The sequence below is a fragment of the Manacus vitellinus genome, unplaced genomic scaffold, assembly GCF_001715985.3.
Source record: "Manacus vitellinus isolate BGI_N305 unplaced genomic scaffold, ASM171598v3 scaffold_49_pilon, whole genome shotgun sequence".
In the NCBI taxonomy this organism is placed as follows: Eukaryota; Metazoa; Chordata; class Aves; order Passeriformes; family Pipridae; genus Manacus; species Manacus vitellinus.
Window position 1 is genome coordinate 2,078,389 of NW_021940603.1, and position 16,287 is coordinate 2,094,675.

Consider the following 16,287-nt stretch of genomic DNA (forward strand, 5'->3'; position numbering starts at 1 on the left):
TTTAGCCTTCCTGCCATCTGCTGTAGAATATATATATATATATAAAACCCAGGGGAAATGGCACTTTTAATGCTACTATATTGTATAAAAAAAAAAATCAAACCCAACAAAACCAAACCACAAACCACTTGTTACTTTTACAATATTCTAGAAGCAGAAGATTTTCGGATAGATAAGCCCAAAGGGTGAGGGACAAGAGAATCAAAGCCCTATGCAGACTGCCACCTTGGCTCCAGTTAGGTTCTTGACCTCTAAAAGAAACAAGGAAACCTCAAACCAACAAAAATAAATCACTCTCAACAAAGTAAAAGCACCTTTACCTAAATTCCTACATAAACCAACATTTCTGTGCAGAACAACTGTTTAGTCAAAAGGTAAATATATATGTTTAATTCTCTTTCAAATGTCAACAAGAATCAAGAGCTACCAGTGTCCCTTGGAGAACAAGCAGTAGTTAAAATTTCTCTTGCTGATGTTTGGAAACATTATGTCACATCTTTGAACTAGCAGTTCCCTATTGCACATAACAAATTTGCTCTCCATTTAAGCACCTAAAAGCCTGGTATCTCACTAAATAAATTAAAACAAATCCAGTTTCTTCAGCAACCATCTTCAACATAAAGCAACATTACTGCAAGCTTTTAATAAATACAGTGAGAAAAGATCAGTGACTTCACATTGGTGTTCTGGGGTTTTTGGTACATAGGCTCTAAAAATCACTTTGTGTAGTATATTTAATGAAAATGTCCCTTACATAAGTCAGTACATTTTGCAGGGAACAACTAATCTGAGATACAAATTCCAGTGTAAGGCTGTAAGAAGCTTCTTGCTGAACCTGAACCAAATGTGCCTCTCAAGGTGTTGAGGGCAAAGCCCCAGGGGCTGAGTGGGAGACCATTACAACGAGGGATTCTCAGGCACGTTTGGAATTGGCTTAACCTTCCTGATTCTGAAGGGCTTCTTTTGTGTGTGTTATGTCAGAGGAACAAAATTGCACAACCCTGAACATTTGGATGCTGCATCATTCCCAAAGATGTCCCTGTCCTCCCCCCACCCTACAGACATCCACCCTTCCTTCAGCAGCAGCACGAGACGTGGGGCAGCTCCCTGCAGTACAGTGATACCGTGGTTGCTATTTACAGTAGAATTAATGCATCTGTGCCAGTAGGGCAGAGGTCTTATGAAAAATATATACAATATGGTCATTTTTAGCCAGATTAGGATATAAAAAAAATTTACTCTTCAAGTCCCAACTTTAAGCAAAGAACAGTTCTGTCAGAGGTCTTCAACCCTCCCGAGTATGTTAGAGTACATTACTCTAACGCATAAAAACAAATATTTACACCTCCATAAAGTACCAAAGAATTTTTAAAAATGCCTAGTAGCTCTCAGCGTGCAAAGTCAGCAGGAACTGATTATCCAGGATGTTCACTGTTTCTAGAGACAGTCTTGGAATCAAGCATTCAGAAGCAGAGTGCAAAAGACTCAGGAATTATTTCAGTCCATTTCTTTTTGTTGTCTGTGAGCCTGAGAGCGTTATCCAAACGCTTCTTGAAGTTTTGTTGGTCCATAGGACAGATACCCTCTAAAAACACTTATCAAGCTAACCTTCAGCTTAGTGCAAGCGCAGCAGTCTTCTAGGATCTGTAATCTTTTCTAACAGTGTGAGCCATCCAGTTCACTTTAGTAGTCCAACTTTCCCGGAGTGCTTCATCAAACTTTTGCTTAAATTGTTTTAGTGCTTCTTCCTCACTCTTCCCTAAGGCGAGAGAGTCCTAAGACAACAGGAGAACAAGTACTGTTAGGAATTTTAAAAAACACAGTTAAAGCCTCTGTCATCTTTCAACATAAACCACATCCTGGTTAGTCCTGTTTTGACACTTTTTCACCTATTCATTGAGCCATCAGTGTACCATCAGTGGTACTTCCTGGGTTTAAAGATAAAACTGAAAAATAATTAAGCAAATGATTTTCACCTTTATGGGTCTATGCCTGTGTATGAGCCAAGATAGAAGCACCCCTGAGAAGACTACATTTAAGATGCAGGGTCCCTGAACTCATGAAAGGAACAGTTTCCTCTGAGCACTAGTACTGACTATAGACCTTGTTCTATAGAGCTGAAAAAGAAAACTTTGAGGGCTGTGTGGAAATCTTGGCAGAAATGCAAAACTATTAAAATGTAATAATCCTGGAATCAAAAATTCACAGCCTCGAAAAATGCTAAGTCCTGCTGAGCTGTAAATCTTACTTTACCTTGAGATACTGGATGTCCTTGACAGAGGTCAGCTCTGGAAGCCCTGCAGTCAACATCAGTGCAAAGAGTGTAATAAATAGGTTCCCGTGTTTCCGCAGGATCAAGTAGGCTTCTTCACAATACTGCCGGAACCTTCGTGTCCAGCCAGGGCACATGCAAGGAACACAACACGTCAGAACTTCCACACAGGACAAAGGTACGCAACGATTTCCAACATTTGTTATCTGGTCTAACACACGTATTGTAGGAACACAGGAACAGAAAGGACAGAGATGTCTGCAGAACCTTTAATGCATTCTCACAAACATAGCCCATGGCTCTGCAACAAGCCCTTAAAACATCAGCACAAAAGACCACCAGCTGTTCTTTGGAAAGAACATGCCAGTGTCCCATCTCCTGAGAATCTGTTAGGTGAAATTCCCTCATGATCCTGTTAAGTGGACCTACAGTGGAAAAACAAAAGCTCTATAGCAGTCCCTCGATATCAACCCAACCTGTCCCTATCTCTGTCATCAGGATTATGAGCACATGGCTCTCCATGCCTGTCCAAGCAAGGTCAGGATGGGGTAGCACCCTGAGTGGGCACTGATGGACAAGAAGGGCAAAAGGGAGCCCGTTCCTAAGGCCAAAGCTTCACCTCACCTGAACAACAGTCTGTGGCACTCTTGCCTAATGCCCAGTGCTGCTGAAGGCAACAACAAATAAGCCCAGCAAAACCTGCCACCTCCTGCTGTGGGAGGTAGAACTGCATCTTCCCACTGCAGAACTGCAGCTTCTGGTTATGAAATACTCTGTATGTACATTCTAGCTCAGGTAGAGCAGCAGACAGGACAGTAAATGCATGTTAGGACACCTCCACACAAGTGCAAATGTGCAAACCAAACCCAGATAGGTTCCTGGCGTTATCTCGGTTACAAAGAGATCAAAGTAACACTCACCGACCAAATTTTTCAGTGTTCCCTGTTTTTCCTTGTTGAATAACATGAATGAAATCGTAGGTGAGTATGAAAGGTACCCGTTCCCTTTTAATTCCAAACTTGGACTTAAAGTTTCCAAGAATATGCCCAAAATCTATGTGAAAGAGCTAAAAAAAGTAACAGAATTGGAAGTTAATTTCTCCAGTGAAATATGTCACTTTTCTAATATCTCTGCAGGATGCTGGTATTAAGAACAGTTGTAACTCCTAATGCAACTCTCCACAGCCCATGGTTTCAACTCTTGGGGTTAGTTTGAAAACATTTCAAGATTTAAAGTCAGTGATAATTTCCACGCTCTTATGAGTGGCCACTGCAGCAAATATTATCTGAGGTTTATGGTGCTGCTGTCTGCCACTAGATGTCTTGCTGGCAATATCACCCAGAAAAATGAGCCCAAGGATGAGCCCACAAGGCTCATCATCATCATATCCAAGGGCTTCCCACATAAAGACAGAGGCAAAGCCAGCAGAATTAAGTTAATCTCGAGGAACCTGTGGCAGTTCTCCCATTTTAGAATCAAAGATAAGGGCATTTCAGCTTTCTTGCAGTAGGTACAAACTTAAATGAATACTGCAAATGTCTGTAAAACTCTTACTTTTATAACCTTTACTAGTTTTCTAGGCAGAATAATGTCAAGTAAATCAGACAAGTTTTACAGTACAAAGCAAGAAAATACATGTCTAAGAGCTCACCCAGGTGCTCAGTGCACAGCATTGTGCTGGTACTGGGTTCCACACTGAACATTTCTGCAGGGCTGAGCTGTCACTTTGGGGAAACTGCACTGCTCCAAAATGCAAAATTTTTAAGGATGGTCTTTTGCAAGACACTCCAAGATTACTTTTGTTCAATGAATCTGAACCGTTAACAGACCTCTTGGGTGTTCTGAAAAAGCTCTACAGAACAGCCTCTCTTGATACAGAATTGCTTATTGAATAGGCACTGGTCTGTCCTTCCACCAGCATTACATTTCCTCTTCTTGAAGCTTTCTTCAATTCTCAGTGAACAAAGGCATAATTTCTAACCATGTGTGAATTTAATTTCACCAAGAAATCAAAGAAATTACAAGTTCTCAAGACAATTCTTGCACACTGTTATTCTGCCCAGGGAAAGGATTTTTACCTGCCCATTTTTTCTGACCATGATGTTGTCACTGTGTCTGTCACCAATTCCCAACACATAAGTAGCTACACAGTAGCCAGCACAAGACAGAGTAAATTCTTCAATGGCTCGATCCAAGTCATCTCTGTAACCACAAAGACAAACAATATTAGTTCACACTATTGGTAATTCATGTCATGCCTTGATCCCAAGTAGAAAAAATACTGTAAAAGTAGCTATAGAGAATAGGCAGTAAAAAAGGCAATGACATCAAGGCCCATGTTTGTTCGTTTTGCCAAATCCAGTATAACTCAACAACATACAGTGAAAATGCTGCAAATGCCAGGTCCAAGGGCACCAGGAATCTGAGTCAGAATTTGACATAATAGAAAAATAATTAGCAACAAACCTGCGAGAAGAACCATACCTCTCTCAACATTAAAAGAGAAACTTAAGAGGCATTTTGTAGCTCATACTATAGCTGAGAAAATAACTGTAGAAATTACCCTAAATTGTATTCCTTCAGCCAGTTCAGGAGCGCGTCCTTGTTGAAGGCAGCAGCTGCAGCAACGTTGCTGCTATTTAACTGAATGTCAGCAATGGTTTCTGAACTAGAAACAGCCTCAATAAGGCCAGAGTGATCTCCAGTCGCCAAACAGCCATAGGGCAATATCCTGAAAGGAAACACAGAATCATGTTAAAATCAGATAGAGCAACATGTTTCTTTAGTGTATCGATTTTCTGAGGGGGATGAATACTCACACTGGTTTAAACAGTAAACCTCTCAAAGGTCAACATACACGAATTGCTTGTGAAGGTAAAATACCAGCAATACATTTAAAGCATTAATTTTTCCTATTATGTACATATATGTAAAAAAAAGAAATTTTAAGAAGCCTAATTTTTCCCAGTTACTTGTACTTTCACGGGACGACCCACAGAGGGAGCCTCATGTTTGCATTTGTTAATTCCTGCCAGGGCAGACACCAACACACTCCTGCTCATTCCAGATAAATCACTTCTGTAAATGGGAAAAAAACGGATCTTGTCCTTTCCCCCCTTATTCCTATTTCAAATTAAAATGCTAGAAATCCTTCTAAATATAAACACATACAATGTTCCCCAACTCTTACTAAATTTAAGCACAGAAACCCAATGAAAAACAAGAATACATCTCTTAATTTGCCTGGTATGTAAGAATATATCTGTGCATTCATAATCTGTGACTAGTAAAAATATCTCCAACAATGTCACTGCATTACAATAAGACACAGTTAAGGATATGAACTAAGGAGAGATGTGTCTAAACAGATAAGTGTTTTCTCACTCTAGATGCTCAAAAAGCTAAACAGAATGCCAACTCCCCATGGCATGGGAGCTCAGTGTGTGCAATGGAAACTTATAGCAAACTCTTCAAAGGCACTGCATCCCAAATTGAGGTGTCTGTTCTTGTGCCAGGCATCTCAGGTGAAGAATATTATCTCAGTTGTGATTGCAAATCCAGGTATAAGAGAACAGATGCCCACAAAAATCTAACTGCAGTACACAAGCTATAGACTAGCACTCACTAACTTACAGAGCTGTATAAAACAATTGCAGGACATATTAAAATTGATGTGTGTATATATACATACATATACATGTACATATGTATCTCTATATGTGTGTGTGTGTGTATATATATATATATAAAGAAAAAGTACTGCTGGTGGAGCTGTCATTTTTATTTATATATAGAATAGATATTAAATTTCATTGCTGCAAAGCAGAACCTCATCTCCTAACTGACACAGCCTGTTATCCCAAGCCATAGAAGGAAAATAAATAAAATTCCATACAAAATTAATGACATTTTTTTGCCATAATAGCTATGAAGCAACTGAGCAGTTTCTCTACCTCAGGGATAACACACAACTGAAACAGCACAAGCTGCAGCAACTACATAGTCTGGGACTCTTCTCTACTGGCAACAAAGCAAACTGAAAACCAGATTCAACAGGGTATTTCGAGAACACTCAGCTTCAAAACAACAAAAGAAGTGCAGACTTGGAACCCTCTTCCCATTTCTATTCTATGATCTGTGTCCCAGTTCCAGCCCAGCTGCCCAGCCCAGCAGGTCTCACAAGAAACAGAACAGTGTCTGCAAGCACCCAATGGCAGTGCCCAGGACACGAGGAAGCACAGCCCATCCTTATCACCACACGGCAAATGGGAGCCAAATATTGCCAGGTTAAAGTGCACGCTGGCCTTCTTCCATGGCAGTTCAACCCACCCTACTTGCAGCTTAACTGGGCACAGGTCCAGCAACTTCCCCTTCAAAAGCAAGCAATGATGAAAGCCTTCAGCCCCTTGAGGGCTGTGTGCTTATAACCAGAGGAAAAAACATCCTTGTCAGAGAGACGGTTTGACAGGAGTCAAGTTAGGGACAAATCCTCTGGGCCCTTTCCATCTCATTCTGGTCTTTCTGACTTCAACAGCTGCCAGCAGGATACACTCCCTGCTTTTTAAAGCCAGTGAAAGCCATGGACAGATCAATACTGCAGTCCTGAGCAGGACAGAAAATTTTCTCTCCACTCCTTTAAAATTGTTCTTTTTTTCAAGAGTTTAATTCTCCAAAGCAGTATCCTTCCAAATACACACCAAATTCTGGTAATTTATCAACATATTCTCTGTAACTTCAGGTCCAATAGTTTAAAGAAGATGACATTCCTTGTAGTTGTAACAAATACATTTTCAGTATTTGTGTGAATTCTGATTTCATTCATACACATCCACATAACATCAGACCTCACTCATAAGGGAGATGAAAATGAAACCCCACAATAAACAAGCATGAAACAAAAAAGTAACCAAGTATTAAATATTTTTATGACGATTTACCACAGCAAAAGTGAGTCAACATAGATCAAACTCCAGAAATTCAGGATTTTCTGTTGCTCTGTTACTTTACTAGTTTTTCCCTTAACACACCTTTGCTGCTCTAATACAAGTAAAGCAGTTGAAACACTTCCTTATGCAAGGATCACTTTCCTGAGAGGTGCAACACCCCAGACCCCACAGCATCCCTGGGAAGACATGTTATGCTCCTGTGCTGTGACATGGATTTGTAATAGTTTACCATTCCTTGTGGAAATAGTAGAATAAGCTATGCAATCTACTGTGAGTATGCCCACACAGGACTTCACAGGCAGAATTTGTAACTTGAGGAGTTGTAACTTTTCAGGGGGGTTGAAAGTTTTTCTGTCTCAAAGTTTCATTTGTCATTCTGCTCATGGCTGGCTCTGCACTGGGAAGCAGATCAATCTGCACCTCAGGTTTTACTCAGTTGTGCATGCACAGTCCACCCAGTGCCAGCCCAGGACCTTCTGGAGCACTGCTGCATCCTCCTGCACAAACAGATCTCCTTTTCCTTACTAACCCTGCCCTGGCTGTGTTGTTCAGGCAGACCTCACACACAGGAACCCAGGCAGCACAACACACACAGGCAAAAGGCCAGTTTACCCATGAGACACATTAGTTGACAGTTAAACAAACAAACAAACACTTCCCCTCCTTCAGCTTTGGAGACCTCAAAAATCAATATATATTCAGTGTTCCTCTCTAGAGAAGAGAAATCCCATTGGGAATATTGTGCTTGCCTTAGATGCAGACTGAGCTAAGATTTAATTTTAAATCACTACTAAACTACTGTGGATCACAGTGTCATTAAAAGGGAACTGATCACGTCCCAAACTCCTCGATGGCAGTGGATTGGTTGCCATTTGATCCATGCTTCATAGAAGCTGTACAATTTGCTCTCCCCAACATGACTGATGGGGAGAGGCAAACAGCAAGTGCTTCTGCCCTGACACCAGTGACACAAGAAGCCCTGATTTTACTTGGATGGAGTTATCAAACTTTCTGTAGTGGAGAAGAGTTGACGAGTGCAAAATCCATTATGTATCCACAAGTGGAATGAACACCTTCAGGGAAACTAAAGCCTCCAAGGACAATACAGGGCAAGAAGCATTGGTATGGGCAGATGACACTATTTTTCAGGAAAGCAGCTCTATTTGACACTATTTTTCTGTCTGAGATCATGACTCATACCCAAGCAAAAACAAGCCCAGTTAAGCAAATAAATGGAAGAGGCCAAATATAGAACTTCAATTCTCACTAGGAACTTCCCCTTTCTACTTTTTTTTCTTCTCAGAGTTTTAAGAAAAAACTTGGACATCAGAGCTACTTTTTGGTTTTCCTTTGCTAAGTTTAAAAAAAATGCCTTTGTCAGGAGAAGCATATTTGATGACTCTAATCACTATTCCTGTTTGCTAGGCACAGGTTGTGGCCCAGGTTGGCATCACAAACTAAGATTCTGGGAAGGCAGCAACCAAAGGATGCCTCATTTGGAGTTCCACAGCTGCCAGAAGCTGTCCTTGCCCCTAAATGATGGATTGGTCTCCTCAGAGTCTATTTATAATGACAAATTATCTAAGGTTTCCTCAAGTCAGTGTTCAACTTAACACACACTCAGCCACCTCACAAATGTACATTTCCAGAAACAGTTTGTAATTCACATTCCTACCTTTCTATAAGCAAACAAGTAACAAGTTTATAATTGCACTTCTCTGTGCTGATGTTAAGTGCCTTAACACTTAACATCAAGCATAAACAGTAGCTCCCACTGTTTATGCTTGAACCATAAAACATTTGAAATGAGCTCAAAGAAACTAAAATAAGTATTTAAATAAATATTTCTAGAATTAAAAAAAAAAAACCACATTGAAAAATTAAACGCAGCCTTTTCACAGACATATAAAATTGAATTTATGGCCTCCAAATGATTTATAATAATGTGACACCCAGTGCCTTCTTTAGGACTACTTTTCTAAAGACTAATTAGAATTTGATAATCATATTACCTAAAACTGGTGCATAACCTGAGTGGAAACGTTCCCCATGAACTAGAGGGTTGTATGATAACATGGAAGAATGCCTGATCCTATTTCTCCTTGGGATACTCTGATATTCCTACAAAGAAGTAATGCTTACCTTGGCAAGCATATGAAGGTAAGAAAGCTGCTTTGCAGGAGACTTTGAAAAACACAAAGATATTTCTGGTCTGAAAAGTGTCTTCTGACATCCAAATAGTGTTTTATCAACAAAAGCAAACAAAGTGGGACTCAGCATCTACACTGCAGGTGCTCACAGTGACTGTGTCAGTGTGAACAGCCATAAGGGGACTGCTCAGAGCAGGAAGGAGAGAAGGTTCACCTCAGCTGTGACAACTGAAACCTTTGGGCATCCATACAGATGTTTAGAAAGGGGGCAGTAGGGAAGGTATTTAAAACCAGGAAAGCTTTACTTGTAAAAGTAGACTCTCCATCCAAAGAAACTGGCCCTCCAGAGATCCTTACCGGAGATCCAGACCAGCTTCTTTCCAAAGGATGTCCATCAAACGCAAAATCTGGAGCGTCAACATGTCCTGTCGGAGATCTGTAACCAAAGGGTGAAACTGCTGCTTCAGGTTCTCACTGTGCTGCAAACAAACTTTCTGAAGTTTATAAGGCCCTCAGGAAAAGGTATCTAAAAACACTCCTTGAGCCTAAGGGTTCAAGTGGCATTAACCATAATTACACCATGGTGACTGGCCATGCCTGTACTCTGACACTCAGTCAGAAGAAGATGCTGAATGTTTACCAGTGTTAGAGTAATCCACCTTAACACTATGGCAAAACACAGCAACACAGCTTAAGTGCAAGCATGGCAAGGAAAAGGAAAAATTTAAAGTTTTTAGCATTACTTACCATCACCATTTTTAAAGATGATCCCTACAAGATCTCCTCCAAACATTTTGTTGTTGTATACTATCCACAGAGGCTTCATTTTAGAATCCATGTATCTACATTTCTCAACACTAGAAGAAAATACAACAGAAATTTTAGTCAAATAAGAATAATTCAACTGAAAAGGTCTAACCATGGTTCAGAACATGCCAGAACACAGACTTCCAGTTTGGAAATACCTAAATGCTCTCTCAGCATTCATTCTGCAGCTATGCTATGAGCACTTATCAAGCTATAGACATATTATAGATGGACTGTATTTGATTGGCATACACATCTCTAGTGCTTAAATCAAGCATCCTCATTTTCAGAGAAAACAGTTTTCTTTATATTCCTTCCCATCAATTTTCAGACTTTATGTGCTGTGAAAAGTTTTAGTGACTTCTGTGCTTATTGTTATAAACAGAAGGAAGGAATGCAGTCTAATGCACTTTGAGGTTTACATTTAAATATGTTTAGCTATGGTAATGGATCAGTTAAGAGAATATTGAGTTTCATGGTAGATCACAAATATCTTCTAACTTAACTGGTGTCTTAACCTTAGGAAGAATCCCAGCAGACCCCTCACCATAGGAAAAGCTCCCCATGACAGCACAGCAGCTGAACAACACAGCCAGAGGAAGTTTCTGCTCTACTGATTCCATGCAAAAGCTACAGTGAAATTGTATTCACTCATTCTTTACTCACTGCAGTTCTGAAAGTATAACAGAAGGATTCAGAGGAGACTGAAGGTCAGAAAGTGCTTCTCTGTAAGCATTTTGTTTCAAACATGTGTGCATGGCATCTTTTCCTTTTGCTTTGCTTTGCTTCATGGCATTCAGCTTAATTAGACTATTTAAAGTCTTCATTTTATTAAGGGCTTCCACCTGAAAGAGACATTTTATCTTTAAGAGTTATTGCTCTAATTTAACATATAATACAGTGCAAAATCCCATTTGAAAACAAAACAATGTATTAAATAATTCTCCAGCTTTTTAAAAATGGAAATGATAGATGGCAATTAAATCACTCACATTCCAGAAATACCATTTTCAAAATTAGCAGAGACATTGATGGGATGAAAGCCCCTAAGCTTTGAGTCACTTTTAAAAGCATGACTTAACATTTCTTGAAAAATGAATGGGGCATTTTAATGTATGATACATCAACACAAATTCCTTCTTCAAAATACAAATACTAATTCAACCAAGCACATAACACAGGTGCCTCTATCCATACATAAGTCAACACAAACACTGATTGCTTCATATTTCTAACAAAATCAGACACCACTTGAGAGGAGATGTGCATGCAGAGTCTTCATTGTTCACATTAAGTTGCACCCAATAAGATGTGGCCACGTGACCACTTGCAGACAATTGTCACAGCTCAGAGTCTTAAATGTTTGTCATTAAAATGCTGCTGAAATCAGGCATAAGGCAAAAGCTCCAATCGACCAAGGTGCTCCAAATCATAGCATCTCAACTAAACAGTATTTTTAAGCTAAAAATGTGTAAAAAGTCAAGGTAATTATTTGCAGTAATACAAGTAGTTACTGCAAATAGAAGTTTATTTGCAGTAATACAAGTACAAATACAAGTATTTGTATTTGTAATACAAATACAAGTTTGTATTTGCAGTAATACAAGTAATACAGAAAGTTTTCTACTGGTACATAATTTCTAAGAAAACTACTGTTGTAAATGTACAACACTGACAGAGCAAAGCCCTCTGGTAAGAAACGTAGACAGCACATACAACCAATACAATTTCTACAGCTAAACAACTTGTTGGCCAGCTACAAAACAGTTCTTATAACAACCAGCTGTGTTTGCACCAGCCACAGTTAACGTGCTCAGCAATACAGAGATTCTCCAGCAAACAGCACCAGGGTAATAATTATGAAAGCTGATTTCTATACAAGGAAGCTTCAGTCTAACTTACAAGGTGCTGAGTCAAAACTTACCCCTCCCACAGACTGAACCCTGTCAGGCAGGATGCTGTGGAAATTGTATGCAGTTTGATTATAAAACTGGGCAGTGGAGACCTGCCAGGTCAGCCATCTGTCAAAACCAAAAGCCCTCTGCTTTTCCACTATTCTAGGAGCTGTACAAACATCAGTGACAGGGGAACAAAATGGAACCTGTGTTGTACAAACAGGAACTTTTTGAAGTATTTCTACTTTGAATTTCTTCCGTGTTTGTACAGTTGGGAATTTTTTTGCCCTTTCTTTGATTGTACTGACATTTGCTTCCTGTAAAGTGCACAAAAACTTTACTGACCTTACATCTATTGCTTAAAGCATTTCACTACCTAATCTTTTTATGATTCTGACAATGCTAACAAGCACACATACGTAAGAGATGGTCTCTTCCATGCCCTGTGAGCTGCAGCAATAAAGAGCACAGCAGAACATTCCTGTTCCATATGCCCCCCAAAGGATAGTTTTAATGCAGACAAATGCCACTCACCAGTCAGTCATACACTGAGTGAGTCTTTGTGATCTGATACAGCAAATACATTAACTCCAAGGGAGATCATGTTTCAAATATTTTTATGGTCACAATCTAAATTAAGTCACTAAAACTGCATTAGAGACTTCAAACATGATTTGTGAGTGTCTCTTAATGATCTGCTGATAGACTTATTAGTGTTTTTAAAAGCAAACCTCTCAAGTTTTTTAGGGCATTTAAAAGCAAACACATCTCTCTCCTTTTTTTTCTTTTTTTTTTTCCCTCTGGAAATAGCACATCTATATTAACACCAAAATGAGTATTTGGGTTACTTCAACACCTCTATTTCCAGGGAGCACTACACTATACTACAACTTCAAGGGGTTTTGTATCACACTTTAACAAAAGCCAAAGCTGCAGGAAGTGGTCTTGGAGTCATCTAAGTAAAATTTAGAACAAGTTGCCTTTACTGAGGGAAAAAGGTCAAGTGCACAGAAGGCCTTCTTCAGTTAACAATCCAGAGTCTGCTGCTGTACCTGGAATACATCCACGCTGCTGGAGGTACCTCTCACATCTATAAAGCCAGCTCACTGCCTCTGAGGCCCCACAGCACTGGCTGCTCTCTGTACCAGGGAGGCAGCTCCACCATCCATTTAGCCCTTTTAATTCTCTGTGTCACACATGCTCCCTTCTCTCCCCCATTCCCAGCAGATGGACTTTGTCAAGGTAACCAATATGCCCCACAGGAACAATGGAATGAGTATCAGTTACAAGCTCAGAGAAGTCAAGCCTGCCAGGAGAAGGGGGGCCCATACCTGTTTAGCAAGCACTTTCATGTGAGCAACACTTCCTCTGCAGTAAGCTTCCAGAATTAAACCAAACTGCACTGAGACAGCAGGGATGTGAACCTCTGACCTGTGAGGAGAAAGGCTTCTTGTCAGACCATGGCACTTACAGATCTGTGTTCTTCCAGTCATTACAAAACCCCAAATCAAACATAAAACCACATCATTGACAAGTAGATAAAACAAAAAACCAGAATTCTTAAGAAATAGCAGAACACTTCTGTGCTGAAGACTATGAAGACAGGCTAGGTTTGATACATGCCACTTGTTGCAAGGTCCAGGACTGCTCTGGAGGCAGTGGTGTTAATGTTTAGAGGTAGCAACTGAATACCTGTTTCAGGACCCCCTTTTACTCAGAGCAGTACTGAGAAGTCACAGAAGATGATCCTGACAATCAGGGCTGATGTTAAACCACATGCTCCCAAATCTTTGTAAGGGAAAAGCCCAAATTTGTCCAAAGGGGAACACATTGAATCAAACCATTGAACTTTATACCAGAGTTAATTATCCTCCAAAACATTTTCATGTAGTACTTCCTCTTTTTAGTTAGAAATATTAAAATAAAATGTGCTTTGAGGCCAGAATAAACCTATAGTCCATTCTGCAAGGCTTCTGCCATTCATGAAACTGCTCATCAAAAGTAGAAATGACACACAAAACTACTTTTATTCTATTGCAATTCTTTCATCATGTGGTAGATTACAAATCACTTTATTTAATGATAGACTTGCTCTGATCTCTAAATGCCAAAGATAAAGAAACATAAAGAGGACTTATAGAATATTATGAAAATGGTTCATTTAGCAAAATCCTCAAGAAATCAAATTTGAAAGTCCAATCAGGCTCAGCAATTTCAGAAATACAAAAGGGAAGAACTCCTACCTTAGATGCCAGAACAACATCTGTCCTATTCGCCTATTGGCGAGTGCTCTTTCCAAGAGAAACCTGGAGAGAGCACAATCCAGAAAGGGCTCATACTTCAGGACTTGCACAAGTTGGAGAAGATACTGAGAGAGCTCTTCATCACTAGAATGAGATAGATCAAGGCAGTTAGTAAGAGTAACTAGATTAATGGTACTCCAGAAATTCAGATGCATATGAAAAATCCAACAATAACAGATTTGTTTCAATAGCAAGAGCATTCCCCAATTTTTCAATCACATGGAGAAGGATAATACACATCTCAGTGCAACTGCCAGATGGAAATAATTCCAGACAGAACAATTTGGTATTATTAGGATAGCCAGGCAGCTAAAACTGCTTGTTCCCATTTGAAAGAAGTCCAGATAATTTATTTTTTCTTACCCCAAAAATCTAGCCTTGACCAGTAAAAAATTCATCATTAAACTATTCACCAGAGAGAATTCAGAATTCAAGGACAGGAAATATGCAGTAATGATAATGTTACACAAGTCTTGCCCTAGGTTACAGTGGCGAGCAGAATGAAAAGCAGTAAAGGAAGAACTGCAGAGAGAGAAGGCTCCTGTGAAGAACAAACACATCAGTAATTCCCTCATTATTTATTATATGCTACAGCTTACGTTCCTATTTTGTGATGCAGTCAATCCCTGACACAGAGTGTGAGGTGGCTGCACAGTAGGTCTCACAGGATTTGACTACTGTAATATTTCTCCCTTTGTTTTTAAGAAGTTCTCACAGTACCTCGCTCTCCCTTTGTCCCAGGGAGGGTTGTGTGTGTTTGTCCCTTTCTTGGACAAAGGTACACTTTGCAACATGGAAAATAATCATTGTTGACTATGAGATGCCAGAATAAAAAGGTTTTATTTGGCTGCCAATGTCCCTATCTAGAAATTTGACTGCTTTATTTGACCACCTATTCATGGCAGGCAGAGTGTTTAACTCTTTCCTCTCCGGGTTCTTTTTTTCCTGTAAACAAACTGAATGCAGTTTTCCACCCCAGAAATCCTCAGATAGTAAAGTAATACAACATACTCACCTCATCTGCTTTAAACAACCCACTGCATATTCCCTGACATACTGATCTGGGTAATTGAAATCCAACAGCTCCAAAGCTTCTCTGGGCAGCAGCTTGGGCCAGATCTGAAGGAGAGCCTGAAGCTGTTTTAAAAAGGAGACTGTTAGGTTACAGGCAAAGGAACTATTTAAGAACACAGATGGGTATAACTGCCCATAGAAGTATTCATACCAACAGAGGATGGTTACCAACCACTATGGGGGTTTGGTGGAAAGGAGAGAAACAATTTGGGGTAAATGGGCCCACTTCTGAATCAGTTTCTTACTCCTTAAAATGATCCAGATTATTTTTAGTCTGCAAAACCTGTTTCTTCACATGGAGACACAATGCACAATAAACAAAAATTAGGTAACCCCACATAAGTATGTTTAAGAAAAATTGTCAATAAAAATTAGATAAAGTTCTGTAAATGCTCTCATAAATATATAACAACTTCAGTAATGGCATAAGTTTTCTACTAGAAAAAAAAAGGTAGTTTTTTGTTGAAAGAAATCTTTACCAAGATTATTTGACCACCTCAACTGATGGAGTTTTTTCACACATTCATTGTGAATAGTAATAAGCTTAAATTGTGAAAAGCATGATTCAGCTTAGATATTTTTTTAAAAAATCCCTATGCAATATAATGTGCTGGAAAACATTACAGAATACGCTAGTGCATCATTTGGGACAACCAAGAACATCCAGAAGTCTCATAAAATAAACTGGTTTTATTGCATTGTAATGAAACTCCCCGCTGAAAGTGTATTTTTAATAATATGTGTATAATTGTATGACTGAAACAATTCACTATTACTCAAAATAAACAAACTTGAATATATAAATGCAGTGTATCAACAGCACAAGATTTTTCTTTCTGT

At 39.4% G+C, this 16,287-nt stretch overlaps 1 protein-coding gene across 1 annotated transcript in view; it reads right to left on the reverse strand.

The window, feature by feature from the left end:
- Nucleotides 1-611: 611 nt before the first annotated feature.
- Nucleotides 612-16,287, reverse strand: part of PIK3CB (phosphatidylinositol-4,5-bisphosphate 3-kinase catalytic subunit beta) — an 88,853-nt gene continuing 73,177 nt past the window's right edge. The window contains exons 16-26 of the mRNA XM_008919607.4: nt 15,389-15,510; nt 14,314-14,457; nt 13,402-13,501; nt 10,842-11,020; nt 10,116-10,225; nt 9,726-9,804; nt 4,836-5,003; nt 4,351-4,474; nt 3,193-3,338; nt 2,254-2,386; nt 612-1,775 (exon numbers count right to left, since the gene is read on the reverse strand). Coding sequence (XP_008917855.1) covers nt 1,638-1,775; nt 2,254-2,386; nt 3,193-3,338; nt 4,351-4,474; nt 4,836-5,003; nt 9,726-9,804; nt 10,116-10,225; nt 10,842-11,020; nt 13,402-13,501; nt 14,314-14,457; nt 15,389-15,510 — 1,443 coding nt within the window. The 3' untranslated portion in view covers nt 612-1,637. The remainder of the gene's footprint in view (nt 1,776-2,253; nt 2,387-3,192; nt 3,339-4,350; nt 4,475-4,835; nt 5,004-9,725; nt 9,805-10,115; nt 10,226-10,841; nt 11,021-13,401; nt 13,502-14,313; nt 14,458-15,388; nt 15,511-16,287) is intronic.